At 56.7% G+C, this 26,472-nt stretch overlaps 14 protein-coding genes across 14 annotated transcripts; 6 read left to right on the top strand and 8 right to left on the bottom strand.

The window, feature by feature from the left end:
* Nucleotides 1-66: 66 nt before the first annotated feature.
* LY79DRAFT_669705 (uncharacterized protein) lies at nt 67-543 on the bottom strand (the record flags this gene model as incomplete). Its single annotated transcript, XM_060563682.1, has 1 exon — nt 67-543. One exon carries the CDS (start codon nt 541-543, stop codon nt 67-69), a length of 477 nt encoding a protein of 158 aa, XP_060414214.1.
* Nucleotides 544-1,058: 515 nt separating this feature from the next.
* Nucleotides 1,059-1,592, top strand: LY79DRAFT_553867 (uncharacterized protein). The gene has a single exon (XM_060557815.1). The coding sequence runs from the start codon at nt 1,154-1,156 to the stop codon at nt 1,355-1,357; it is 204 nt and encodes a 67-aa protein (XP_060414213.1). The 5' UTR covers nt 1,059-1,153; the 3' UTR covers nt 1,358-1,592.
* Nucleotides 1,593-2,916: 1,324 nt separating this feature from the next.
* LY79DRAFT_198586 (uncharacterized protein) lies at nt 2,917-3,920 on the top strand. Its single transcript, XM_060551439.1, has one exon. The coding sequence runs from the start codon at nt 3,198-3,200 to the stop codon at nt 3,768-3,770; it is 573 nt and encodes a 190-aa protein (XP_060414211.1). The 5' UTR covers nt 2,917-3,197; the 3' UTR covers nt 3,771-3,920.
* Nucleotides 2,950-3,177, top strand: LY79DRAFT_590225 (uncharacterized protein; the record flags this gene model as incomplete). The annotated part of the gene is made up of 1 exon (XM_060561121.1): nt 2,950-3,177. The coding sequence occupies one exon, from the start codon at nt 2,950-2,952 to the stop codon at nt 3,175-3,177; it is 228 nt and encodes a 75-aa protein (XP_060414212.1).
* A 980-nt stretch (nt 3,921-4,900) lies between the features above and the next one.
* On the bottom strand, nt 4,901-5,844 carry LY79DRAFT_198774 (uncharacterized protein). The gene is made up of 2 exons (XM_060551440.1): nt 5,568-5,844; nt 4,901-5,428 (listed from the first exon to the last, which is right to left on the bottom strand). The coding sequence occupies exons 1-2, from the start codon at nt 5,707-5,709 to the stop codon at nt 5,115-5,117; spliced, it is 456 nt and encodes a 151-aa protein (XP_060414210.1). The 5' UTR covers nt 5,710-5,844; the 3' UTR covers nt 4,901-5,114.
* Nucleotides 5,845-6,415: 571 nt separating this feature from the next.
* LY79DRAFT_515401 (uncharacterized protein) lies at nt 6,416-7,924 on the top strand (the record flags this gene model as incomplete). Its single annotated transcript, XM_060554710.1, has 2 exons — nt 6,416-6,695; nt 6,834-7,924. 2 exons carry the CDS (start codon nt 6,416-6,418, stop codon nt 7,922-7,924), a joined length of 1,371 nt encoding a protein of 456 aa, XP_060414209.1.
* A 214-nt stretch (nt 7,925-8,138) lies between these two features.
* LY79DRAFT_198087 (uncharacterized protein) lies at nt 8,139-9,580 on the bottom strand. Its single transcript, XM_060551438.1, has 2 exons — nt 9,184-9,580; nt 8,139-9,039 (listed from the first exon to the last, which is right to left on the bottom strand). Exons 1-2 carry the CDS (start codon nt 9,410-9,412, stop codon nt 8,354-8,356), a joined length of 915 nt encoding a protein of 304 aa, XP_060414208.1. The 5' UTR covers nt 9,413-9,580; the 3' UTR covers nt 8,139-8,353.
* A 1,511-nt stretch (nt 9,581-11,091) lies between these two features.
* On the top strand, nt 11,092-12,315 carry LY79DRAFT_632034 (N-glycosylation protein-domain-containing protein; the record flags this gene model as incomplete). Its single annotated transcript, XM_060562189.1, has 5 exons — nt 11,092-11,424; nt 11,536-11,577; nt 11,667-11,722; nt 11,806-11,953; nt 12,094-12,315. The coding sequence occupies 5 exons, from the start codon at nt 11,092-11,094 to the stop codon at nt 12,313-12,315; spliced, it is 801 nt and encodes a 266-aa protein (XP_060414207.1).
* A 1,189-nt stretch (nt 12,316-13,504) lies between these two features.
* On the bottom strand, nt 13,505-14,219 carry LY79DRAFT_515492 (translation initiation factor SUI1; the record flags this gene model as incomplete). The annotated part of the gene is made up of 4 exons (XM_060554719.1): nt 13,505-13,653; nt 13,714-13,806; nt 13,947-14,021; nt 14,192-14,219. The coding sequence occupies 4 exons, from the start codon at nt 14,217-14,219 to the stop codon at nt 13,505-13,507; spliced, it is 345 nt and encodes a 114-aa protein (XP_060414206.1).
* A 1,566-nt stretch (nt 14,220-15,785) lies between these two features.
* LY79DRAFT_590220 (dioxygenase) lies at nt 15,786-16,912 on the bottom strand (the record flags this gene model as incomplete). The annotated part of the gene is made up of 3 exons (XM_060561120.1): nt 15,786-16,059; nt 16,116-16,597; nt 16,682-16,912. The coding sequence occupies 3 exons, from the start codon at nt 16,910-16,912 to the stop codon at nt 15,786-15,788; spliced, it is 987 nt and encodes a 328-aa protein (XP_060414205.1).
* Nucleotides 16,913-18,644: 1,732 nt separating this feature from the next.
* LY79DRAFT_553840 (TAM domain methyltransferase) lies at nt 18,645-20,526 on the top strand. Its single transcript, XM_060557814.1, has 10 exons — nt 18,645-18,755; nt 18,822-18,860; nt 18,968-19,058; nt 19,122-19,163; nt 19,227-19,352; nt 19,403-19,425; nt 19,477-19,514; nt 19,569-19,706; nt 19,768-20,187; nt 20,247-20,526. Exons 1-10 carry the CDS (start codon nt 18,684-18,686, stop codon nt 20,335-20,337), a joined length of 1,080 nt encoding a protein of 359 aa, XP_060414204.1. The 5' UTR covers nt 18,645-18,683; the 3' UTR covers nt 20,338-20,526.
* Nucleotides 20,527-20,533: 7 nt separating this feature from the next.
* LY79DRAFT_198080 (uncharacterized protein) lies at nt 20,534-20,804 on the bottom strand. The gene has a single exon (XM_060551437.1). The coding sequence runs from the start codon at nt 20,742-20,744 to the stop codon at nt 20,583-20,585; it is 162 nt and encodes a 53-aa protein (XP_060414203.1). The 5' UTR covers nt 20,745-20,804; the 3' UTR covers nt 20,534-20,582.
* Nucleotides 20,805-20,927: 123 nt separating this feature from the next.
* On the bottom strand, nt 20,928-23,469 carry LY79DRAFT_703539 (uncharacterized protein; the record flags this gene model as incomplete). The annotated part of the gene is made up of 3 exons (XM_060564970.1): nt 20,928-21,366; nt 21,485-21,589; nt 23,219-23,469. Coding segments are annotated over 3 exons (520 nt in total), but the record flags the coding sequence as incomplete, so codon positions are not given.
* A 504-nt stretch (nt 23,470-23,973) lies between these two features.
* LY79DRAFT_649723 (uncharacterized protein) lies at nt 23,974-25,572 on the bottom strand (the record flags this gene model as incomplete). The annotated part of the gene is made up of 4 exons (XM_060562527.1): nt 23,974-24,168; nt 24,292-24,347; nt 24,809-25,237; nt 25,287-25,572. 4 exons carry the CDS (start codon nt 25,570-25,572, stop codon nt 23,974-23,976), a joined length of 966 nt encoding a protein of 321 aa, XP_060414201.1.
* Between the last annotated feature and the right edge of the window lie 900 nt (nt 25,573-26,472).

Below are 26,472 nucleotides of genomic sequence, written 5' to 3'. Positions count from 1 at the left end.
GCGTACCAGGACCGCCAAACCCGCCAGACACTTTGGCACACACCCCCCTTTTCCCTCAGAAACCTCCTAAGCACAAGACGACGCCCGTCGCCTCAGGCCGCCCGGCCAGTGCGGCTTGACGCAGCCCTCGCAGCCGGGGCTCAGCACGTCGGGGAGCTTGCCCCCGAAGAGCTCCGGCCTGTAGACGTACCACTCGCGGTACGACTTCCACTCCTCGAGGAACTCGACCCAGTAGACGAGCTGCTCGACGAGCCAGCTGTCGCGGAGCCGGTCCCGAACCCACTCGGCGGGCTCGTCGCGGCCGGCCCAGGTCCGGAGCACCTCGGGCTTGACGTCGGCGACGCGCTCGGCCGTGTAGTACACGAACTCGGCCCGCCGGCCCCGCGCCGTGAAGTAGGGCACGGGTCCCCACTCCACGACGGCGCGGTGCTTGGTCAGCTCCACCACGCGCACCGTGCAGCAGATGCACTTTGCCTGGTTGAGGAAGTCCCGGAGGACCGTCGAGGCCTTGGGCGTGCTGGTCCGCGGGTGGAGGGGCTGCATGGCTGCGAAGACGACGGGGGGGTGATGCGTGTCCCTGCGGAAGGAAGACTCGGGGGGGCGTCAAGGTCTCGGAGCTGCGGATGACATGTTAATCATCTGGTTATCTTGAACAGGCGGCTATGGCTCCGTGTTTTCGTCGATGGGCCGTGGAGTAGGGGAGTGAGTGCATGCATGCATGGCAAAGAAGCTCACAAGTATTAGGTTTTGCCCCGTTGTTAATTCGTCATCAGAAAAAAGACTTTTGAACGGTTCCCAAGGCCGAACGGGGAAGGTCACAAGCTCCCTTTGGTCTTGTGTGCTTCCGAGACTTGTTTTTCTCCCCCCCCCCCCCTGTGCCAATCCCCGGATATGCGCGCGCGAGAGAAGTGATGGAAGACCCGACCCTGGGTGCTGCGTCGTTAGAATTGGACGTGGAAGGGCTCGCCCGGTCCAGAAAAACAAAAAAAAAAGGCGGCGGAAGAGGGAATGAATGACCCTGGCAGATCAAGGCTGGATCTGTCTCGATCCCAAGGGAGGACTCGACTCGACTCGACTCGACTCGACTCGACTCGACTCGACTCGACTCGACACGCCCAGGTCGTCGTCGTCGTCGTCGTCGGCGGCGGCAAGGATGGATCAACAATTCATTTATAGCAGCGTTTCCTTCTCCCTCCCGTTACCCCAGTCCTGGCTCTGCATGCCTGTCTGTCTCGCTCCTCCTGTCTCACTATGCTTCGCAAGGTCGGGCTTCCATGGGCGCCCGACTTCACCCCATTCCTGCGCCGAGCTTCGTATGCCTGGCATTCGTCATGATAACACGGGACGGGCGTCATAACGGTAAAGGCCAGAGGGGGCGGTGAGTCTTGTAGGCGTCGCCCGATGCTCGGAAGAAAGCAAGAGAGGAGAATAGTGACGAACGCAAGGGGGGCAAAATATGTGCGTGTCCCTTCGCCGTACTCCGTACGCCATCGTTGCTACGGAACCCTTTCTTTTCCAACCCTATCTCCGTCGACAACCTCGACATGGCATTCTGGTCCAAGACTGAAAACCGAGAGGGGGCTTGCCTGGTGGCCCACCCCCCCCCCCCCCCCCCCCCAAGCGTGCGAAACACATCTCGGGCACTGTCACATCTCACTTTTTCTTTTGCCGCGTGATACCTGGTGGTCGATTGGGACGAAACGGAAAGGAAGAAGAGACAGAGAGCCCCTCACTCCCTAGCTGGCAGCGACCCCCTTTCGTGTCGCCGTCTGGTCCTTTTTCGTAACCATGCAGATCTCTCTCGGGTACAACGCGAAGCAGGGGTTCCTTTCGTGGGCCCCCTAAGCCCCCCTCTTTGGTGAAGTGATTGGTTTAAGCTCTCCCGTCTTCCGAGAAACTGCCGGGGGGGGTGACTGAGTGTAATTCACTAGGATTGCTGCGTTCCCCGGGAGGAGGTGGGTATTGGTATTAGTCTTGGGACGAACAGGCCACAAAAGGCCGGTCTCCAAGGCCACTTGCGTTCCGCGCAAGCTTGCGGGCTGTAGTATTCTTGCTTTTCCCCCGGGACAACCAGCCCATTTAGTGAGGCTATAGGGCTTCGTGGCCGTCTACCTAGCCTACCATGCCTTGTTAGGGGAAAGAATTACTGCGCTGGCTCGGTTCCTTCATTCCAGCTCGTGTTGGCGGACAACCATCTTGGGCCCGCGGCCAAGCACGGGGCTGGAGGAAGAAAGGAGGAACATACGATACGGTCGAGACAATGGATCTCGAGCCCTGGAGAAAGCCGACGGGATTTCTTTTGCGGCCGCGGACGGGTTGAGGAAATGGATGGGTAGATATCATTTTCTTTTCTTTTCGTCTGAGACAAGGGAAAACCTATACGGATACTGCCCCCCCCATGCAACCATTTGGTCATCTACATGCGAGCCGCAGTAAGTCGTCGGCTTTTTTTTTATTCTTATTTTTTTTATTTTTTTCCCCCTCAAGTTCAAACTCCTCTCTCTCCCCCCCCCCCCCCTCCCCGGGAAAAAGAAAACCATTCCTCGGCATCACACCCGCCGGCCTATCTGCCTGCAAGTGCAAGCCAAAGTTGTCCCAGGATACTCGAGGGATACAGCCTACAGGTAGCTTTTTGAGATGTTATAGAAACCCTGCCCTTTCCTCTTTGGCCATCGATCCCGCTGCTGCAGCCACCGTGCTTATGATCTTACATATACCCGCTGAACCAGCACTTCGGGACGCCGTCTGAGAGGCTACTTTACTTCACCGGTACCCGTCGGCCCATGCACTTGCCTTGACCGAGCTGTCATGCCAAGTTCCCCCCCCCTCTTCAGCCTCGCTCAGCTTCTCAACGGTAGGACATCTCCCTTTGCCAGAGACGCGTCCTTTCTGACTCGGGAACCCCAGATCATCATAAACGACAGCTTCCATCACTTGTCACCCACAGCCATGTGCGAGTGGTACCGCCGCAACTATGCCTGCGGGCACCACTTCACGGGCGCCTCCGAGTGGTGCTACCGATACAGCCAGACGCAGAAACGCTGCAAGGTCGTCGTGACCCAGGTCGACTACGACTCGTCCGTGTGCAAGAGCTGTATGAAGAAGAGCGCCAAAACACAAGTGCCCTGGGAGCACATGATTGACCGCTCCAAATTCGACCCGAACCGAGACGAGTGAGACGTCCAAAGAAGACAAAAATGATGATCAAAAAAAAAATTCACAACCAAAAGACGCTTCGAATGGCGCGGGTGCCCTGGGGGCACATGGTCAACGGCTCCGAACTCGAACCCAGAAGACCGATGACGAGACAGATGCCGAAAACGAAGAAAGAAAAAAGGGGCCACGGAACGCGGCTCACTGAACTGAATACTCCCCGGACGGCGCGGATACGATGGAGCGCGGCGGTTCTCGCAAGGTGTCGCGATGAACGGGACAGGTGGGCGGTAATTGGGACTGGTGTATCGGCGACTTGCTTATCAGAGCACATGGACGGGAGTGGCGCTCCTTTATACCCATTTGATTTTGGAACCGGCGTATGTTTCCCGGACGGATGTTACACCTGGAGTTTTAGCTCCTCACAAAAAAGGCGGTTGATGCTACGCATCAGATATGAATGCTGTTTGGTTAGATTTCGTACCAATAATGGCCGCGTTGGGCTTTGTCACATTGCTCTCCCGTTTTACCTCGTGCCCACCGCGCTCAAGCTGCCAGCAGCTACCCGGAACGATGAGTCCCGGATCGCATTGGGCCTCAACCCGAAGTCGTATTGAGCCGTATAGGTGGCAATACGGGGGCGGTACTTCTCGGGTAACATGAAAGCCGGCACACTGACTGCAACAAGCTAGAGCAAGAGACCAACAACAACGACGTAGTCTCAGTGCCTAGACGAATCGAATCGAAAGGCAGGATGGCCTATTGGGAGTGAGAATAACCTATAACCAACCTGGATGCTTGTATGTGAGACCTTCTATTAGTTGAATGCTCATCTTGTTGCTGTGAAGTGGCTGAGACTAATGACCTCTGAAGGAATATGCTCTATACGGCTTCCTCTTCTTCTTCTTCTTCTCCTTTTTGATTTTTGTTTGTTTTTTGTTTTGCAAATGAAGTGCTGAGTTGCCACTTGACCCCGTTGCTATGCGGAAATGCAAAGTTACTACAGCCCTTGAAAGTGAAACCACGAGAATTCGGGGTCGCAGATCCTAACCGTTAAATGGTTGATGGCGAGAGACAGGCTGGCATGAGCTGCGATCCAATATCCACGCTGCCCTGCTTGTTACCTGCTAATAGAGGATGGGCCCTACACCCGACGCGAGTCATTTATTCGGCAGGTACACTCAGTGGCAAAACAAGGAAGGCATCTGATCACACGGTCAGGACGCTATGCGGCGGAGATTCCCGGAGTCGAAAGTGCCGGCGGTCAAGCTCTCCCGAACGTCGGAAGGTGCACGGGCGGCACTCGGACCCTCCGGCATCGTAGGGCCACGGGCGGCGGCCGGTTCCGGCTCGGGTGCGGACCAACACGTTCACGGTACGAGGGCAACGTACCCCGGCATTATAGGCTGCTTACCTAAGTGGCCCCAGGGTACCTCAGTAGGTAGGAAGGGTGCTGACAGAGCAAAACACCACAGCAAGCGGCCTGGAATGGTACGAGTCTTGCGGAATACGATATCAAACTCCTTCTCTTGACAAAACATGTTCTGCGTCCGGCCTCATCATCACTCACTCAGGGACCCCTCCCGTCCACGTCGGTCCACCTCGACAATTGTGGCACCCGAATCAGCCCCTCTCGACTCGCTCTGAATGGTCCGGGTTCGGCCAGTTGGCCGCTTCAATTCGCCCGCGACATATCCACTCTTTGAGCCGAACCACTGGCTGATCGAATCCCATCGAGGGAGAAGGGTAGCCCCCCGCCCATGTCGAATCACGCTTGTCCGACTCTAATTAGTGCTGGGTGGCCTGTCACTTGTAATCACCCGCATGAGGATTTTTTTGCGTTGAGAAGTTTGTTCACATGCGCAAACCTCGTCCTCTCACGCCACTGCTGAAGATAATCGCCAATTTTCTCTCTCTCTCTCTCTCTCTCTCCTCTCGACACCACAGAGAAGAAGCACTGCTCATCGCATATTACTGTTGAAGTAAAAGCCCAGGCCGACACGAAGACCCGACGCCAAGTCGCAACAATGGGCCAACCATCCGCCGCGGCGTCCAACGCCGTCATTTACGTCACTTATGCACTCTTCCTGTATGAACCGGCATTGCGCCCCCCTCGACCCCGATGAGCAGAATCCCCCCTTGGCAATCCGCTTTCCGCGATACACGACGCTGACAGTTCGGGTCTCTGCAGCATCACCGGCACTGCTATTGCGTGGAAGTTCCGCAATCAGTCCAAGGGAGAGTTCCTCTCCGGCAACAGGACTCAGACGGGTCAGGAATCCCCTCATCCAACGGGCGTCGCACACGCAGACTTCTGCCTCGCCTTCTCACTCCCCTTCTCACTCCTTTTACTCATTTCACCCCTGCACGTTGAAGCTACGACGGCAACTAACACGCAACTCCCCCCCCGCAGCCTTCCCCCTGGCCCTCAACTTCATCGCCTCTGGTGAGTGAAGGAGACGCGGCCCCAAGCCGGCGCCTTCTCAGCCCTCCCCCATCCCAAACTGTTCCCTCCCATGGGAAAAGAAAGAGAGCGGCAGAACGGCGCAAAAGCATACGAACAGAAAAGGAAGCGCGTTCCCGAAGCGTGACGCATCGATGGCAGACATGCCCGCGACAGCAGGACGCTCGACGATGTCGGGGGGACTGACTTTACGACACCGTCCTCCCCTTCGAGTATCATGAGATGAGATCGCGGCTGGACCACATCTGGTCGAAACTGACAAGGCAGGTTCGTAACCCAAGAAAGATCAACAACGACTCCTCGCCCCCCTCATCCCCACCCCCACCCCCTCCCTTCTTCTCCCTGTTTTCCGGGCCGGGCCGATGCATGCCGTCCGAGGCCAGCTTCGGCCGGGACCGTCTGTGGCCGGCCCCGCGGAAACTGGACGTCGGGAGGGGTGGGAAGGAAGGGGGGGGACCACCGAGGATGCGGCTCACTACGGGCGCGGATTCGAAGCAGGCGTCGCGCGCAAATTCCCCTATCCCGTCTCTCGCGAGCAGGAGGGGGACATTCGCGCGCGCGGTCTTGCGGGGATGAAGCTGAGATTGTACCGTGATTACTCGATCAAGTTAATGCTTGCGTGGGAAACGTGCTGCCGCTCCGGAATCCCTCCCCCCCTTTTTTTTCTTTTCTTCTCTGTCCTCGAAATCCTGCCGTGAATACTGACCTCGCCCTCCCTTCCCCCCGCCTACAGCACTCGGATCCGGGATCCTCTTCGCCTACCCCGAGCTCGCCACCATCACGGGGATCCAGGGCGTCATGGTGTACTCCCTCTCGTCCTCGCTCCCGCTCCTCGTCTTCGCCTTCCTGGGCCCCATCATCCGCCGCAAGACGCCCGAGGGCTTCGTCCTGACGGCGTGGACGAGGCAGCGCTACGGCACCGTCGCCATGCTGTACCTCAGCTTCATGACGCTCGTCACGCTGTTCCTCTACATGGTCGCCGAGCTGTCCGCCATCGGCCAGGTCGTCAACGCCCTGACGAGCCTGGACGGCTTGCCCGTCATGATTGTGCAATGCGTCGTCACCACCATCTACACCTGTACGCCTCCTCTCTCTCTCTCTCTCTCTCTCTCTCTCTCTCTCTCTCTCTCTCTTTATTTTTTTTCCATGTATACGGGGGGTTGGTTTCACGAGACAACTCTTTTTGACTAACTGAAATCTTTCCCCCTCCCCCCAGCCCTCGGCGGTTTCCGCATCTCCTTCCTGACGGACAACCTCCAGGGGGCCATGGTCATCGGCCTCATCGTCATCGTCGGCATCGCGATGGGCGTCGAGACGGACATCGACACGTCGCTGATCGAGAGCTCCGGCCTGCTGAAGCCTACGCTGCTCGGCTGGCAGCTCCTCTACATCCTCCCCGTCTGCATCCTCACCAACGACTTCTTCCTCTCGGGCTTCTGGCTGCGCACCTTCGCCTCCAAGACGGACAGGGACCTGCGCGTCGGCGTCTCCGTCGCCGTCGCCGTCATCCTCTGCGTCCTCACCCTGGTCGGCGTCACGGGCCTCGTCGCCGCCTGGTCGGGCGCCCTGCCGCTCGACCAGGTCGCCGAGAGCGGCTCCGTCGCCTTCTTCCTGCTGCTCGGGCGCATGCCGGCCTGGGTCGTCGGCCTCGTCCTCGTCATGGTCTGCGCGCTCTCGACCGCCGCCTTCGACAGCCTGCAGTCGGCCATGGTGTCGTCCGCCTCCAACGACCTGTTCCGCAACCGGCTCAACGTCTGGTGGATCCGCGCCGCCGTCGTGCTCGTCATCGCCCCGACCGTCGTCATCGCCCTCAAGGCCCCGTCCGTGCTGCAGATCTACCTCATCTCCGACCTCGTCTCGGCCTCCGTCATCCCCGTCCTCGTCCTCGGCCTCTCCGACCGCTTCTACTGGTGGCGCGGCTTCGAGGTCGTCGCCGGCGGCCTCGGCGGCATCCTGACCGTCTTCCTCTTCGGCCTCGTCTACTACGACGGCGACGCCGGCAGCGCCGGCAGCCTGCTCATCCTCTCCGAGGGCCTGTACGCCGACGACTGGAGCGCCTTCGGCGCCTTCGTCGCAGCCCCCGTCGGCAGCTTCCTGTGGGGCTTCGCCGCCCTGGGCTGCCGCCTCGCCTTCCAATACGTCCGAGCCAGGCGGACCGGCCGCCGCTTCGACGCCCTCGACCGCCCCGCCGACGGCCTCGCCCCCGACGCCGCCTCCGCCGACGGTGCGCCTCGCTTCGTCGAGAGGGACGAGTACGAGGCCACCTCGGACGTCGAGGTCGTCAAGCCCGCCGGAAAGTTCTTCTAAGGCGTAAAAGTAAAAAACAAATAAAAAAAAACAAGCTCGGGTGTTTTGCTCTTACGAGCGCGGAAAACCGCCGATCGGAAGGGTGTTGTGGCTGGAAGTTTGGCGGCACCTAAATGTGAGCCGGGAGGTATACCGCATCTCTCTCTCTCTCTCCGTCTCTCAGACGCTACATAGAAAAGGAGATGAAGTCTAGGTTCGCTTCGAAATAAGGGGGAGTTTTTTTTTTTTTTTTTTTTTTTTTTGTATTCGTGGTTGCTGGGTCTTTTGTTGCTCCTTTGCAACCCCAAGGCCCGTTCTATAACCAGTTAATCAAACACGTATAATACACTCATTACATGTTTTTTGTTCCGCAAAAGCCTCGTACACACAAAGTTGTTTTGTCTCCTGCCGCAAAAATAAAAATAAAAATAAAAATAAAAATAGAATAGCCTACAGACCTCCCCGCCTCTTGGCAAAGTCCTGCTTCTCCATGTGCTGGATGCCCTTCTCCTCCAGGCGCCAGTCCTCGAGCGTCGTGGCCTTGGTGTTGCCCCAGACCGCCCACTTCTTGGGCTCCCACGTCTTGGAGTCGAACTGCCTGGTCATGACGAGGTACTCGGTCTGGTTCTGCACGCGCAGGCCGGTCTTGGCGAGCGGCTGGCCGGTGGCCCGGTCGATCTTGCCCAGCCTCTGGGCGCTGCTGATGGCGACGACGACCTGCTGGATGACGGGGCCGCGGCCGACGGGCGGCATGACGGCGAGCTTGTGGCTGACGACGCGCGGGCGGGCGGTGTAGCGGAGCAGCTCCCAGGTGAGGCGCTCGCCGGGGCGGCGGCGCGAGACGGTGGCCGAGAGGGTCTCGTAGAGGCGCGGGGTGCAGATCTCGCGGAGGGCGTTCTTGTCGCCGGCGGCCATGGCCTCGCCGAGGCGCAGGTGCAGGGCCTTGGCCTCGGGGACGAGCTTGGCGCGGTCGAGCCGGGCGCGCGGGCGGGAGGTCCACGTCGGCATCGACGAGACCTTGGCCCCGAAGATGGCGAGCAGGTCCTTGGCGCGCTGCTTGACGAGGGACACGCCGTACTCCCAGAGCGCGGCGGGCGACTTGTCGAGCTGGGAGAAGGGGGCGGGGACGAAGGTTCCTGTTTCCGGGCGGGCGGTGCGTCAGCGCGGGGGGTCTCTCACGTCTCGGCGCGGCTGCTGTGCTAGAGGGTGTGGGGGAGGCAAGTTCTCATGGGTCTCTCTCTCTCTCTCTCTCTCTCCCCCTCCTTTTGGATACGACGAACCTGGGAGCATAATGTGTATCATGGCCATGGACTTTTCCATCTCGCTAGAGGCATAGCCGACGTCCTTTAGGGCGGCCTGCTTGTTCAGGCGCGTACTCAGGCGCAGGTCCGCCGGGTTCGCCTTGCCCGCGTAGCCCCTCGTCGCGGCGGGTATCCTCTTCGCCGTGGGAAGCGCTCTGGTGAATGTCTGGGGCCGCATGGCGAGCAGCGGTCTCGCGGTTCGGTACATGGCGAGCGGGTTCGTCTGTAGCTCGGGAGTCTCTCTCGCTCTCTCTCTCTCTCTCTCTCTCTCTCTCTCTCTCTCTCTCTCTCTCTCTCTCTCTCTCTCTCTCTCTCTCTCTCTCGCGCGCGCGTGCGATGCGCGGGTATACGGCCCTTTAGCGTTGCGTGCTTCGCTTTCGTTCGAGACCAGGTCTTCTGCGCCCACGGTTCCGGGGCTAAGGGAGTCGAGAGCGGGGAGAGGGGGGGGGGGGGTTAGGAGGATGGTCTGATGCCGAGCGGTCCTGGTCCTACCTACTCAGGTCCCGAAGGAAGCTCTCGTCGAAAATTCCAATTGGAAAAAAGACATGGTCCAAGCTTTCGGGGGGACGCTTTTTTTCTGGCACCGATCCCCACTTATTCGGCCGGAATCCTCCGCGGCGGAACAGCCAGTAGCTAGGGAGGCCACTACTAGGTATCGGCACGACAGTTCTCAGCCACATTTCTGTGTGGCTGATAGCTCCTTTCCACTCCCCCACTCTCGTCAGACACCAATCTATCTGTACCTACCTAACGTTACCTTGGACCCAGAGCCAAGTTGCACCAGGACGACAGACGGACGGAGTTGGCGGGCTGCTGCTTAGTCCGCAACTACGTACTACTCCGTTTGTTAAAGCAAGCAAAAAGGTACCTAACCCGGATCGGGCAGGAGGACCCTGCTGCTGCTGCTGCTGCTGCTGCCCAGGTCTCATCCACAAGAAACGGTGGCAGCAGGTTAATAGTTGGTTGTTCGCCGGTGGGCAACGTGGCAATCAGATAACATCACGTCAGTGAGCGAACCCGGAAGGTCGTGGGGGAAAAAAGATGCTTCATGCTCTCTCGCTCTTTCTTTCTCTCTCTCTCTCTCTCTCGTTTGAGCTTGACCGAACCTTGTTTTCCCCCTTAGTTCGAGACCATTGGATTGATCGATGGGTTCGAGCGCGCGCTCTATTAGTTCGTAGGTCCAGCGCACACATTTCGCATTCGATAATCAATTGTAGCACGGGACCCCTTGACCAGCACCCCGGTCATACATCATCCATCTATCCATTCAGGGTTCACTCGATCGCCTCTTCTTGCCCGCCTCCTTCGTTCCCCTCCCCCCCCTCTCTCTCCGCTTCTCCCAACTCTGTGTTTACCGCTATTCTTTGAAACGAAAGGGGGAAAAAGAATCGGAGGAAAAAAAAAAAAAAAACCAAGTCATGCTCCCCCAATTCAAAATCACGAAAAAGAAAAAATAGAAAAGACTAGGGTTGGAAGAAAAAACCCAAGTAGGGAAGAATACAGTACCGTCAATCCAAAGTCTATGAGCACAAACCGAGACACGATACCAAAACGCTCGAGCTGGCCTTCCTCTGTCAACCACTAGTCTCCTCGCGCTCTTTCTTCTTTCTAACCTCCCACCCGGATCTACCAACTTTACCCAGGCCCCGAGCCTTGGCAGAACTCCGACAAGGTCCTCGAACCCGGCACGTTTCTAAATAGCTTCCCTTCCCCTTCTCTTTCCCACGCCTTTCTCTTCCTTACACCTTTCTTTCCCTCCTCCTCCCCCCCCGCATCCTGATGCCACCGCCGCCGCCGCCGCCGCCTTCACTCGCATCACCGACGACCTCCCCACCATCAATGGCCGCGCAATCCGCCGCACAACCACTGCCCTACCTCGCAGCCTAGATGGCGCACGCCGCCTCCGACCACCATCGCAACCACCTACACAACGGCACACCGACCTCCCCGAACGGCTACCCACCGCCGCCGCCGCCGTCGCCCCCGAACACCGACGGCAGGCCCCCCTCCCACCTGTCCCTCGCGCCGGACCTTGCCCTCTCCTCCTCCCTCCTCGAACCCCGTATCGCCGTCGTCCTCAATGTGCCCAAGCCGTGGCGTCCCTGGCTCTTCGCCTGCCGCCTGCTCTCCATCTTCCCGGCCATCTTCTGGGCCCTGCAGCCCGCCGTGACCCTGCTCGTCCAGATCATACCCGTCGCCGTGCCCGGCGGCAAGAAGGCCGTCGAGGCCGCCGCCGCCGCCTCGGGTGTCGGGGTCGGGGTCGGGGTCGGTGTGGCCGGGTTCGCCGGGAGCACGTGTCCGCCGCCCAACTGGCCGCCGGGCCACCCCGAGATACCGTTCCCATGGACCGAGATGTCCCTGGGGCTCATGTGGGTAAGCATCTCTCGCCTCCCCCTCCAACTCGGCCCCGTGGAAAAAAAAAAAAGGAAAAGAATAATTGCTGACGGGGTTGCCGGTGTTAGTGCGGAGCTTCTGCGTACCTGTCATTCTTCTTCATAGACTGCCTGATGTCACGATGGTCAGTTCTCCCGAGAGGGGGGGGGGGGACCTGCTGGCACTCTCCCCCTTAGGACGAGAGACGGCGGTGCTAACGCGAGCCAGGCTCATCAACTACACCCCGCAAGCGACAATCATCCGCCTCCTCACCATCAACTCCACCAACGCCTTCCTCACCGAGCGTATCCTGACCTTCTCCGGCGGCTTCGAGGACCCCAGGCTCCTCCTCCCGGGCTGGGTCACCATAGCCACGGTCAGTTACCCTCCTCCTCCCCTATCGTATCCTCTCTCGCCCGCCTTGTTCAATTTCCGTGTTCGGCTCACTTGCTGACTTCTCTCTCCCTCTCTCTCTCTCTCTCGCAGACCCTCACGATAGCCTACCACATCACCCAGCGGAGCATCAATATCCAAAAGGAGACGTCGACGTCCATCAACATCTTCTCCATCGCCAGCTTCATCAGCATGGTCTCCCTTCTCGCCCACCTCCACTACAACGGCTCCGACTACCCCCAGAAGCCCTTCGAGTCGCTCGCCCGCCTGCTGTTCGAGCAGGCCCGCCGCCTCACCGGCGAGGCCGTGCTGCCTCTGTATCCGCCTTCGCATAGCGAGTTATAGCGATTTGTCACTTTTTTTTTTCAGTCTTTTTCTTGGCATGCCTTTTTTTTCTTTCTCTTTCTTTGTTTTTCTAATACACATACGAACTGAAAGGGAACGGGCTCCTTCACGTGGTCCGCCGGGAAGACAGAAAGATGGCCCAGGCCTAGAGAAAAGCGAGTGAGAGGAGGGGGGAGGGAGAGGGACTTGGCTGAGTTATTCTTTTTTTCGTGTATAGAAACCCTGTTTTTTTAGAGAAACATAGATACCCACAATCGAGCCCTTCCGCCTTCATGTCTCCCCCCCCCTTTTTTTTCTTCCCCTTCCTTCGGTGACGCGCGCTGGCGGCCAAGTCGGCGGCATCGTGGCTGACGAAAGCCGACACACACGGAGCCCGTTCAAAGTGGTTTAGGCTTCCTTCCCACTTGGGGCTTACGTTTTTTTCTTTTCTTTTCTTAGTCCACCGGCAGCGCCCTCCCCACCCCTCCTCCCAAGGCCGAATGTAGGACAGGACGGAGAAGAAGGTTTGCCAACGTGCAGAAGATGCCGCGGGAAGCCGACATGGCGACAAAGGGTCAATGCAGTGTTTTGTCAGCTAAACCCCCCCCCCCCATAAGAAAAGGCCCCCCCAAAAAGTTACTGCGTCGTAATAATGTTCCAATCAGCCCATTTGCGCAGGTGCGTAGACTAGACGTTGATGTGGACCGTTGGCTTGGCGGGGTTTGGGTTTCGGCCGTCCACGACTTCGAGACATCATCCAACCGACAGACAGACATCCTCAGAACGAGCTGTGGCGTGGTTACATGACCTACCCGGCCGTCAGATAATTGCGTCGACAGCATGCATGCAGTCGCATTATTACAGAGATGCACGACGGTCATGGAGGAACAAAGGGTGTGACGAAGACGTCGATTACGCGGACTAATATCCCTATATTATCTGGGCCGTCAAATGAATGTACGGCAAGCCCGAGAGGCTCGATATTTACTCATCTCATCATGCGTCGAAGCTGACGCAAGTCGCCCTAAACCTCCGACCGGTAATCTCTTCCGTCGGTAGGAGGTATACCGTCCTACTACGTCTAATCGGGCGCCGGCACTGAGCGGCGCGGGAGGAGCAGGCTGCTTATGCCCTCTCCATCCTAAGCCCGGACGTCAACCGCAGCCGGGGTGGCTGCGGTCGGTAGGAACGGCGGCGACCTGCGGCGGGCTTAGAAACCGTGGACCTTGATGCCCTTGGTATCCAGCCCGAGACCCTCCTTCTTATTGACGAGGAACTCTTGCACCACCTTGCGCTGGTCACCCTGGAGCTGGATGACCTCGCCCATCTCGCTGTCAGCTACGATGGTGCCATTGCAAGCTAGAAGATGATGTTAGCCATCAGACCGTCATGAAGGTTGGGAGCGGGCTCAGGCCGTACCGAACTGCTTCTTAATGACCTTGAGGATTTTCTTCTGGTCAAATTTCTTTGGAAGACCCTGAACAGTAGTCAGAGTCTTTCGGCCATTGCGCTCTGCAAGTAAGAACAGAGGTGTTAGCGTTTGTACTGATGCGTTGTTGGGACTACGCGCACGGCGCACGGTTCGAGCCGGCTCGTGCGGCATTTGCCTGGTTTGGGGGCAGTGGTGGAAAAGGGGGGAGGCGGTGACGAACGTTGGATCCGTATATGGATGTAGTTTTGAGACTGTTTGGTCTCTCCAGTATCTTCGTCGGCTTCGGCGAAGGGGTCTGTGGGTCCAAGGATGATCAGCATTCAGCATATTCGCGATGTGGCGGTCAGGGGTGGGAGGCGACGTGTCCCAGTCTCCGAGCAAGCAAATAAATAGCCCAACATCAAAGGGACAGGACGTCGGCGTCTTCCCAGGACGAGCGGGGAAGGCAGACGGAGTTGGACGTACCGTAGGACTTGAGATTTTCAATTGACATAAACTCGTCTGTTCGGGGGTGACGTTGGGAAATGGGTTTGGTGATGGGGGGCCGGAGGGTCAGCGACGGACGGCTTGCAAGAGCGGTCTCGCTGTGACGGGCGTTTGTTGGGATCTGAAGCGGATGTACGAAGAAGGTGAGGGGGTAATGCGGATGCGTCTGCTGAAAGAGCCGAAGGGTGGTTCTGGTGTTGATATAGGAAGGGGTGGTGGCGAAGTGTCGAAGTTGACGAAAGGGCTGCCGGACTGGTTTTGTAGTGTACGTCGGAAGATTTATGGGGGGTGGGTTGGGTCTGCGGTTGGGAGAGGTGATGGACTCGGTCGGGCTCAGCTTGGGGGGGACAAAGGCACGAGGGGCAGAGCACGAGCGTGGGCGCGGACTCTTGCTGGCCCCTCTCTGACCGTATCCGTACCACGGTACTTACAGGGTGGAAAGATACGGGTAAAAGATCTCAGTTAGTATCCGTACCTACCTAGCTATCCACCTACCCAGCAGGCACTTAGGCACATGATGTACCTAGGTACCTCCAAGGCCAGTGGGCATGGAACGACCGAATGCTGACTAAGGTGCTGGCCGGCTTTCTCTGCCGCCACTGCCGCCACTGCCATCACTGCCACACTCGACTTACCACGGCGGCCAGTGCCGGCCTGGCCGTCATGACTAGGTATTAGCTGCACGAGACGAGACGCAATAGGAACTCAGTTTCGGTTGCTCGTTGTCATCGATGGCTGGTTTATTGGAGAGAGGGAACCCGCGCTAGCCACTGCCACCTTCCCTCTTCACTCGTGGCCTCGGAAAGTTTCAGTCTTCCCCTTTCCTTTTCGCAGCCTTCGTACAGTTCGTAAGTTCGTACAGGCCACCCAACTCATTTGGAGTCACGGTTCGCCTATGCACCACATACCTGTACCCAAGGACGCACACGCCCCTTATCTACGGTATCTAGGAGTCACATCAGCACGGCTCCCCCCTACTTGTGGCTGGACTTGTCCCTCAAGCCGTCGATTCCATCACAAACCCATGGCGGACATTACCTGCGGCTACCTCCTTGCGGTTCGGTTGCATCTAGTTGCACAAGACAAGAAAATCAAACCCAGAAAAATCAATATGATTCATAAACTATTTCGTATCTCGGCATCCCGCGCTACCCGCTCCTTAGGTACCGCCTCTATCAGAGCGCCCCATCACCTCCGGCCACCTTTGGGCTGAGACATGACCAATCCATCATCTGACAGGAATCACACCCGGCAAATTGACGCATCGTATCAAGTATCGGCACAAGACATCCCTCCCGCCCGCATCCTCGGGCGATCAACTAGTCGCCACCTGTCGCCAGCCGGTCGAAGCTGCCCCGCCCGATTCCTTACCCAGGCTTCGATAGCCCTGCGGCTTTCCCCGGATGCGTCTCCACGACGCGCCACCCGAGTTGGCTGGCCTGTCCTTGTTCCCCGCCAACAGCGGGCGCTCGTGCGCCTCGATCAGGTCCCGTAGCCCGCTCTGTATTCCTCAATTTTCTTGCATTGCTGTCTATGAGATGCTTTGATTTCGTTGCTCGACATACACTACACATCAGTCCAGCTCAGGCACGGGCAAGTGGTCCACGAGCTTCAGATGCGTCAGTCCCAGCTTCTTTAGCGCCTCGACGGCGTTCCGGTCACGCAGCTCCTCCGTCTCCTTCTGCGATACCAGCACAAAGTCCTGCTTCAGCAGCCAACTGCCCTCCTTGACCTTGTACTCCTCCGCCGTCGCCTTGTCCACCTTGTCCAGGTCCACCACGAGGCTCTTCTTGACACCGAACACAGCATCCGATTTCTCGTACGGGTCTCCCCGGATGTAGAGTGCCCTAATTCAAGTCATTAGCCGTAGGTCCGCTGTCCTGTTCCACCCGAGGAAACATACGTGATCAAGTGGTCCCAGCCCTCCTTTTCGAACATGAAGTGCAGGTGCGCCGGCCGCCAGCAGTGACGGCCCAGCAGCTTCAAGAGCTTCCCGACCGGCCCGTCGTGCGGGATTGGGTAGCTCACGGGCTTGATTCCCTGGAAGAAGAACCGGCCGTCGTCGTCCGAGATCATGACGCAACGCTCGCTCGCGTCCGTCCTCCCCTCGTGCTGCACGTCGTAGTGCCCGCTGCTGTCCGTCTCCCAGATGTCAATCTTGACGCCGGGGACGGGGTTGCCCTGCCGGTCCTTGATGGTGCAAACCACGAGCAGCGGCTCGCCCTCGGGGTCTCCTGACATGTTCGCCCCGTTGGGCAGCGTCGGCGCGTCGTGCGTGTGGAAGGGGCCCAGGACCGAGCCCTCGGTCGAGTCGGGCGGCTTCGGGTGGTTGATGCTGTCGACCAGCAACGACAGGCCAAGGATATCGGAGAGGAGGATGAATTCCTGGTCGGGCAAAAGTCAGCGTCTTGTACGTCTGTGTCGGAGGATCACATGGCGACGGATTGTGCCTTTTGTCGTGGGACTTACATGGCGCACGTCGCTGCTGATCTGCCCGCAGCCGACGAGGAAGTTGAGGGCCGCCATCCACTCGTCGGTGCTCAGCCGCGTCTCCCTCGCGAAGTCGTGTAGGTGCGTGACCAGCCGCTCCATGAGGTACTTGAGGCGCGCATTGTCGCTCTGCGAGTTGATGCGGACCGTGTTGGGCGTGATGTTGTCGATTGTGAGATCCAGGAGTTCCGGGGTGTTGGCGGCCGCCATGTTTGCTGATGTTTCCGATTCCGAGTCGGACTTGCTTGTTTGATTCGCTCGACAAGAACGGTCCCGGACTCGTCTGCTTTGTGAACAGGGCTCGAGGTGTCACTGCTAGGCGTTTCCTCTCCAAGGGGGCCAGGCCCTCTTATGTAATGCTCTGTAATCACCGGTCTCCAAGTGGGTTTTTGTTGGTGTCACTCGGGCCAGGAGGGCGTACTACGGCCGAACAAAAGATACCCTGGCCGCAGAGGTGCCTGCTTCTCGTCCCAGGCGAGCTGCGGACTTACGGGACGGGCCTCTTAAATCCCCATGAATTACAACGGCGACGTGGTACGTAAGCTAGCAAGCTCTGTTCGGGCACCACGTTACCACAGGGCATTGGAACCGACGCCGCCTCGTTTGGCTACCCCTCAACCCTCCCTCCCCTCTTGTGTCACAGCGGGGCTCGGGCTGTGGGGTTTTTAGCGTAGCCCCGCGGAAACATATACCCTAGGCTTGTAATGCACCTGCCTACCTAGGTACCCTACCTACACAGGCAAGTAACTCGGTAGTTGGAGGAGGTGAAGATCGTGGTCCGAGCGTCTGCTGGGGACTTGCGAGGACGAGGGAGTCGTTTTTTCTTCTTCTCTTTTTTGATTTCTTACTTGTTTGTCGTCTGCTGCTTGTCAGCAGTCTTCCGGAGTTGGGTCCGGTCTGGTCAGCGCTGTGACCTATCAAAACGGACGACACTTGCACCCCCGCGGGCAGGGCTTGCTGCCGGACAGATTATATCTAGTTCCACGGACCTCCTCGAGGGACGAGGCCGGGACGTGGATCGCAATCGCGGCCAGTGCGTTGTTCCGAACCCATGACGAGGACTTGATGGATCGACTCATTTCTGACCCTCTAGCCATATATACATCACTGCATCATCTGTCAATCAACAGGAAAGATAACCAAACTGGATTCGGCCCCGTCTCCGTGGTGAGGGCCCACTTGGCACGACGGGAGGATCCGCCGCATCCGCCGCATCCGCATTGAACCGCTCGTGAACAGCCAGCCGGCTTGGAAGTCCGAGGCTCGCAAGAGTGACTGGATCGTGGTGGAAGCACAGCATAAACGACTCACAGGACGGATAGACAGACAGACAGACAAACAGACAGACGGCGAACGAATACCGTGTGGACCGTGTGGCACGTTCTGATCATACAAGCATGCTCCGTCGGAATGACTGCCGCGGCAGGTAGATTAACTAAGTTGTCCACCATCCGAGTCATGGAGAAGCAACAAGAGGGAGATCTCCCACACAGCACGGACGGGCTGCAAAGGCACCCGCGGCAAAGCACGGGACTTTGACAACCTAATGATATGATTCGTACCACCGATAACACCAGGCACCGGGACCCTGCATATGACTGCCCTCCAGCGTGCGTGCTAAGGTTCGCGGACCCGAGTCTCCTCGTCGTCGGGCACCTGCCGCAGCGGCCAGGAAGACACGCAGGGAGTTCCCGCCTTCGGAGATTTTCTACTTCATGCCGAAGTTGACGATTTGATATGCTGCCGCAGGTGTCCAAGCATGTAGTGTACCCTTCATTGGATTGATTAAGCTCTCTCTCCTCCTTCCTGCCATCTTGTTGCCGTTGCATCCCATCCCTTGCCCTACCCGCCGCCTGTTTCCGTTTCCCTCGACCTGCCCACCTCTGTGTGGGGCTGGGCTACCTTACCTACCTACCTACCTGCCTACCTACCTAACTACCGAACTACCTGTTGCAACCTTCTCCCACCTTCCACTTCATCCATGTTGCATCTCGACGTTTGCAACCAAACCCAGCACGAAGAGATGGCTGCTGCTGCTGCTGCCCCACCCTTGGTATGTTCTGTTGGCCGAGCTCTCGTCGCGCTGCTTTTTTGCTCTCCCTCAGCTGACGGCCATCAGGAGCCCGACACTTTTGATTCCGACTCTGCAATCTCGGCGGTAAGTTAGCCTCCCAACCAACGGGCCAACTCGCACTTGCGCGTCAGTGTTTCATGTCGGCCATGTCGTCCGGGTGTAACACCAACATTGACCATTCGGGCTCGCAGGTCGCCAACATTAGCACCGATTCGCCTACGCCAAGCGTCGTGACCTTTGAGGAGGAAAATGGCAGGACTTACCATTCCATGAGCCCCGGGAGTGAGTCGCAAAACTCCTCCCCACACCCCCTTGCTGTAAATCCCAGCTAACGAGCATGGGCAGAGTACCCATTTCCCAACGACACTATTGAACAGGAGCGCCTCGGTGAGTGGTCCAACCGCGGGTGCTTGCAGAGCCGGGACTGACCGTCTTGGCATATGGCAACAGCGCTTCAGCACCAGATCTGGGACGTCACCCTGAATCACAAGCTCTGCCTGTGCCCGAAGAACTATGGTAGGGCCAAGAACGTGCTCGACGCTGGCACCGGCACCGGACTCTGGGCGATTGACTATGGTGAGTGTCACGACAACTTCTCGAGGCATACTGATTGACAGTCGTCGTAGCGGACGCACACCCCGAAGCCAAGGTTGTCACAGCATCTCCGCTCATCAGCACCCACTGACACCTTTGCGGACAGGTCACCGGCGTTGACCTGAGCAGCATACAACCGAAATGGTGGCATCCTCCTAGCGCATGATGCCAGCCCCGTTGCTAACTCGGATTACAAAGGATACCCCCAAACCTGAGCTGGGAAATGGACGATCTCGAGATGGAATGGACATGGCCCCAGCGATTCGATTTCATCTTTGCTCGAATGCTAGTCGGAAGTCTCTGCGACTATCAAGACTTTGTGAACAAGGCCTTCGAGTACGAAACTCCTTTCCTCCCCACGTCCTTCCTTTGCTGCCTGGCTGACTTGTGCTGCCAGTAACCTCGAACCGGGCGGCTATCTTGAGATGCAGGACATGTGCCTACCCTACCGCTGCGACGATGGCACTTTGACTAATGACAACCCGATCAAGAGACTGTCCGACGTTTTCACTACGGCAGGGAAAGTGTCGGGACGCCGCATGGACCTGGCCTGGACCTACGCTACCCTCATGCGCAATGCTGGTTTCGTCGACGTGGTGGAGACGCAGTACAAGTGGCCCGTCAACGGCTGGCCTCGCGACCCCCATTATAAGACCCTAGGGGTTCTGACGCAGCACAATCTGGACCACGGCCTGGAGGGACTCACGCTTGGTTTGACTACGAGAAACCTGGGGTGGACCAGACAGGAGACGCTCCTGTTCTGCTCCGAAGTGAGGAAGGCGCTGAAAAGCCACGGTGCACATGCTTACGCTCCCATGTAAGTTTGATCTCGAAGGCGAGGAGGTGCTGTGGCATGACGCTCACTCCATCACACAGATACGTCATTTATGGGAGGAAGCCGGAAGAGACGGCCCAAGATGACCAAGATGGCCAAGTCCATGTCGATATGCCACCAGATATCCATTAGATGAGTCGGGGCATGGGCGGATAAAAGGTATGTGTTGGTGGCACAACATCTTCTTCCGGGCGTTTCGGTCAGAGACAACAACCATGGGGCTTGATTTGTCATGTAAACAAGGGCTGCATGGGCTATATTATGGACCGGGTGGAGGGTAGAAGGGGTTAGACAAAAATAAAAGAAAATGTATCATGTGACCATTGATGGGCCGTTGGCCACCGCCAACACTGCATGCATGTAGAAAGAACCCGCCGTCAAGAGCCGCGAAACCTCGACTCAGGTTCAGAAAAGGCTTTGATACATAACTGACGACTGCCACAGGAAATCCCGCTCAGCGTGGCGGGGAGGCTGTGACACGACTTACATGCATGACAAAACAACATCATCACCACGCCGGAGGGACCACAGCTAGACATACAGTGTATGTGTTTGTGTGTGTGTGTGTGTGTGTGTGTGTGTGTGTGTGTGTGTGTGGCGTATGATCATTATCGCAAATCACGCAGCGCACCATGACTCCCATAATTCATGAAGAGATCCGCTTCCATGTTCGCTACTTTAATGGCTAGCGAAAACATTCACACACCTTTCCCCGGCGAACCGCGGTGGGCCATGGTATTGAGGCGCGTCCGCCAATGCATCCCACTCAAACAGACATGGTCCAGGTGAGAAAACAGACATGAGGGAAAGTTTCAGAAATCGCCGTTCCTGAGTTGTGGGATAGGTGGTTCCCTAAAAAGAAAAGCAAGGTGCGTTGTAATTAGCAAAGGCATCTCCGGACGTGTCATCAGGGACGCTGCCGCTGCGTTTTCCTCCCCTTCTGGACGCCAGGAAGGTCAGGCTGCATGGGCCTTCCGGTCCTTGAGCTTCGAGAGATTCACGCCGCCTGTCTTTGGCTCAGGCTTCTCGTGTGGGCGGAATATTGGGCCAAGGCCTCCCCAGGGGTAGGCGGTGTTGGACGGCAGCGGGGCGTCGGTGATGGTGGTGGTGGGTGTGCCGAAGACAAAGTTGCTCTCGGACGTAGACCCGTCGTCCCCTCCGCTAGGGTCACCCGACCACCTCGTCGTCGATGTGATGAAAGTGGTGGCACGGTCAAGAGAGGGAGATGTTCCTGTGAGTACTGAGGATGGTGGTCAAAAAAGACGAACAATTGACTTACGGTTGGTCAAGACCAGAGAGGTCCACGTGCTTGTGAGCCCAGCTGCCGAGGTAGTCGAAGTGAGGTTCTGCCACCTTGATGTGCACAAAGTTCTGGACAATGCAACTGTAGTGTTTTTAGAAAATGGGGGGTAAGCCACTGTGGGATTGGCGCTTGCGCTGGCAGTAGTGACAAGAACACTTTGAGTGACAATTTGAGTGACAGTGCCGTTGGTGACTGTGACGGTGTGACAGGACGTGGAGGTTTCAGTTGGAAAGCTCGTAGAATTGGTAATGGCTGGTTCGCCTGAGACGGTGATTGACGGAAATGGCGATGTACGCGATCCGCTGCTGGATGAGGAAAATACGGATGTAGAAATAGACGTTCTCAAGGAAGTGGACAATGGTGTGGTTATAGAAGATGGCTCAGCAGCCACAGATGAGTTGGAAGGTAAAGGCGTAGGTACAGGCAATATAGACAAAGAAGAGAATGCGGTTCCTGATATGCTCCAGGTGAGATGAGTTGTCGGCACTGCGCCGGAGATGGGGGTCGAATTGAGGAATGGAGCCGATGAGAAGGGAGAGCTCGACACCGATCCCGAGATGCCCGAAGAGGAGACGCTTGTCAGGATCTCGGTGACGCTACCGTTAGCTCTGGTTGATGTCAAAGTAGAGATAAGAGGACCTGATATGGTCCCGGAAATCCAAGTAATTGTAACATTGCCAGTCGGACCTGGGATCACAGTGCCATTCCCTGTTGGAAATGGGGGTGCTGGTGTTACAAAAGAACCGCTCGAGGTTTCTGCAGGCTCACTGGTTTGGAACAAGGTTCCCGAAGAAGTGTTTGATACCTCGGTGCCACCTGCTGTTGGACCAGATAACACGGTGGAGTTCGTAGTTGGATACGGTGGTAACGTAGGTGGAACAGGTGTACTAGTGACGCTACCAGTCAACGTGGCGGGCAAACCCGTCAATGTCGAGATCAGGGTAATGCCGCTACCGGAGACGGTGACAGTCGCATTACGAGTTGCTACAGGAGACGATGTTGAGTTCGCGGTTATTAAAGGAGGCGAGTCGGTTGATGTGAAGGTCATATCAGTGCTCACTGTCGTGACACCAGTGGAGAGGAGTATACTCGAAGTTCCGACCCCTGTAGGACCAGATATCAGGGTCGAATTCCCAGTAGGGAAAGGTGGCACCATGGTCACGGAACGTCCGGTGGACGTCAGGGACCAAGTACTAACTTCAGTTGTCTGCAGAACCGGGCTGTGGGTACTCGATGGCGGCCTTACAGTGGTGTTTATCTGTGATGTCCAGGTAGAGTTCGGTGGCCACAGGGTAATCGTTGCACCTCCACTCACGGTGATAAGAGACGCGGTCAACGTACCAGTCAGCGGATGGGAGAAGGTCGCATTGTTCCAGGGGAATGAAGCCATAAGGGAACTGCTGAACACTGTGGCAGTGACCGCGGATGAGGTGAGCACAGGAATTGAAACGGTTCCGGTAATGGAGGCTACTGTAGAGTTAGGTGTAGCCCAAGGCGGTAGATTAGAGCTGGACATCGAAGAGTGAGAACCTGAGGTGACAGTACCTGTCGAAAAGGGAGCTGATATGGTGCCTGTTGCCCAAACTAAGGTCGTGGAGTTGAAGACCAGCCAAGGGGGAACACTGGCGAAACTTCGCGTTACGGTGGACACCCTTACCGAAGTTGATGGGTCACTTTCGTGACTGGTGACCGTCCAAATAGCATTGGTACTTGTAGTCCATGCTGAGTTGGACGTCGGTGGAGAAGTAGGCCAGGCGACGAAAGTGCTTGTGAGAGATGGACTCAAAGTGTTGTTCCATGTTGATGTAACAGCTACTGTGCTCCCTGTCAACGAACCCGAAACATTGCTTGTAGATATTCTTGTCAGAGTTGAATTCCAGGGAGCTGTGAGACTCGCGCTGCTGACGATAGGGGGAGCTGGACGCCCAATCAAGGAAGTGACGGTTGAGGTAGGATAAGCGACTGCGCCGCTAGAGGTGTTGACTGCCGAGGAAGAAGGCCCCGTCATGGTTGGCGCCTCGCTAACGGAACCAACGGTTCCGGAGGGCCACAAGGTGAAGTTGACAGGAAAAGGAGGCACAGAAGTAACGGCAATGCTCGTTTGAATGATGGGTCCTGTACCTGAGATGATGGAGTCCGACGTTGAGGGATCGGGTGACCCGGGGGCAGTGAGTGTACTGGTTGTATTTCCAGTACTCAGCAAGAAGGTAGGAAACGAAGTACTTGGCAAGGAAGAACTAGTAACCGTAATGGGGCTTGAGATTCTGGTTACCGTCAGGTTGTAACTGGTTGAATTTGGAGCGGGCCAGGATATTGTGCCTCCTGTTCCTAAGATGGTTGAGAAATATGCGCTCGATGTGACACTGGTAGTTGTATTTGACGTTGGCCGTGGCGAACTCGCTGTTTTGGTCAGAGATGAGGTGGCAGGTCTTGTGCCGAATATCGTCGATATAAATATTGTCCCCTCATGCGTAACAATGACAGTTGCGTTGGGCAACGGAAACAGCACAGTCGTCTGGGAAGACGAGACCATTGGTAAAGACGTTATGAAAGACACTGAAATACTTGTCAAAGTGAAAGATGGTACGCCTGACGTATTCCAGGTCGCCGTTAGACTTGTGGTGGAATTCACGGGGAGGGTAGGGAAACTGGTCGGAAGACTACTTGGCGCAGTTGCATTGACAGTGCCGTTAGTTGGGGATGGCATTGGATGGTCTGAAACCTCAGAGGGTATAGACGTAGCGTTTGTAATGCTGCTCCATGTCGATGCGCTTTGTGAAGACTGCGCCGTGGTAGATGAGTTCGTGAACGCTCGCTGCGTGCTTGAAACGTTTGTAGCCTGCGATTCTGTGAGTGTAGTGACGGTTACATCAGTGGCGGTTGTCGTCCGACTGTCAGTTGCCGTGACACTCATCCATATGGATGACATGACTGTTGTAATCACAAATGTTGCTGAGTCTGTGTTTGTGGTTAACGTTACAGTACTGTCGCTTGACTCAGGAGAGCTGGATGGTTCCGGTGCTGGAAATGACAGGCCGATTGAGGACAAAGTCAGCGTCATATTCCTACTTGGGGCAACAGTTGCGGTTCCCGTAACAGTGGAAGTGGTATTAAACGCGGTGATGACTCGAGTTGATTGATTTAGTGATCCGGTGAAACTACTCAACGTCGCTGATGTTTCTGTTGTGCCCGACAACGTGCCAGAAGTCGTCTGGGTGGATTGAATTGGCGCGGTCAGCATGGTTGAGTTCCACGTTGGCCATGGGGTTTCCACGGGTTGCGTCAATGTTGCAGGATTACTGGTTGAGGCCGAGTCTGGTTTCGAGAAGGTCATGGCTGACGAAAAGATAGCAGTGGAATCGGAAAGTGTGAAAGACGGTAGCATAGAAGAAATCGAAGTAGTTGAATGTGACCAGATGGTACTGTCTGATGATCCTGTCGATGGGGTATAGGGGACGTCCGTATCAGTCACGGAAGCAAGGGTGCCCGATTCATCATCCAAACTGGATGTAGACGAGCCTGTTTTGAAGGAAGTCATGTAGCTGAGGCTTTCCGAAATGGTAGTGGAAGCTGAAAGGGTTGCAATGACTGAGGTAGGCAGAGAGGTGGAAACACTGTCACGAAGAGTCGCAGTTGCGCTGATAGAGACGACTGAACTGAATGAGGCGGAATCAGAGACACTAGAAGTGCCGATGACGCTAGTAACCGAGGTGGTTTCAGTGTAAGATACTGCATGCTATTAGTTCAGGCGGATCACTCAAGGGACGGACCGACTCACCATTGCTGCTGGAGGCAAGAGAAGTCCATGTTGAAGACGACGACAACTTGGCATAGGTGGTCGGGGGAGGTGGGGCAGGATACGAGTACCCATAGTCGTAGCTGACGAAGCCGTCAGAGTCCTGTGGGCTTCTCGCGTCATGCCCGACCTTGATAGAAGCAGAGATGCGCTGAATTCCATCTTGCCTTCCAGGCTTTCCAGCTTTTCCATCAGCTGCAACAGCCTTGTTGGTCGACAACAGCGCGACGACCGACACGGCGGTGACGGCGAGAGTGGAGATCCGCATCCCCGCAAGCTTGATCCAGGGAAGGTCTAATAAAAGAACACTAGTCTACGTGACACGAAAAGTCGGTGAACAGGCGGCCTTGGACTATTTGTCGACTCAATGGTTACTGCGTTTGGAGAAGAAGATCGTCGTAAAGGTTATGACGGGGACTCCGAATTGAATGAATCGATGTCTTTGCTTCAAAGATAAAACGAAAGTGGACCTGAACACGCGAGATCAAATGATCGAAGGGGAGTTTAAAGAGAAAACGAACAGAAGAATGGTGAAGAGAAGGGGGAAGGAAAAAAAGGTAGACGGAAGTGGGAGAGGAGAATGAAAATTTTGTGCGTAAAGGTTGGGGGCAAGAGGAAGGAGCAGATATAGAAAGTAGCGCTCGCTCAATTGACATCCGTGTAAAGGCAGGAATGCAGGAAAGTGCCTTTGATGGCTCCTTCCTTCATTTCCTTCCTGAAGAGACGCCGTGCTCTCGTTCCTACCCACCGATTTCCGGTTTGGTATCACATCTGAGGTGGCTCCTCCCCTGACAAGAACAACTGTCCCGACTTTCCAAGTACCAATTTTTCCAGCTGTAAGTCGCAGCGTTCAGGAAGTACCGAGTTTGCTTAGGTAGATGAGAGGCAGACGCAAGCTGGGCCAGTCAGTGTGCGTCTTGGGACCAAGTATTTGATGCCGATGGCGGTGGTCGTAAATCTCTACGGCAGCAGCCGGCTCTTCAACGGGCATGACAGTCGAACCGTCTTTCGCGGATCGTCTCTTCTCCTGTAGTAGGATCCCCCTGCTATTCGCTGGGGATTGTGAGACCCGCCGATCGTGGTCAAGACGCGCGGAACACGATGTTGGGTCTGAGGCCAAAAGATTCGGAAAGGAATCAAAGGCCATGAACTTATGGGACGTCTTGAA

Source organism: Colletotrichum navitas (assembly GCF_030913465.1).
Source record: "Colletotrichum navitas strain CBS 125086 chromosome Unknown LY79scaffold_29, whole genome shotgun sequence".
Classification (NCBI taxonomy): domain Eukaryota; kingdom Fungi; phylum Ascomycota; class Sordariomycetes; order Glomerellales; family Glomerellaceae; genus Colletotrichum; species Colletotrichum navitas.
This window is presented reverse-complemented; position numbering and strand designations above follow the sequence as displayed.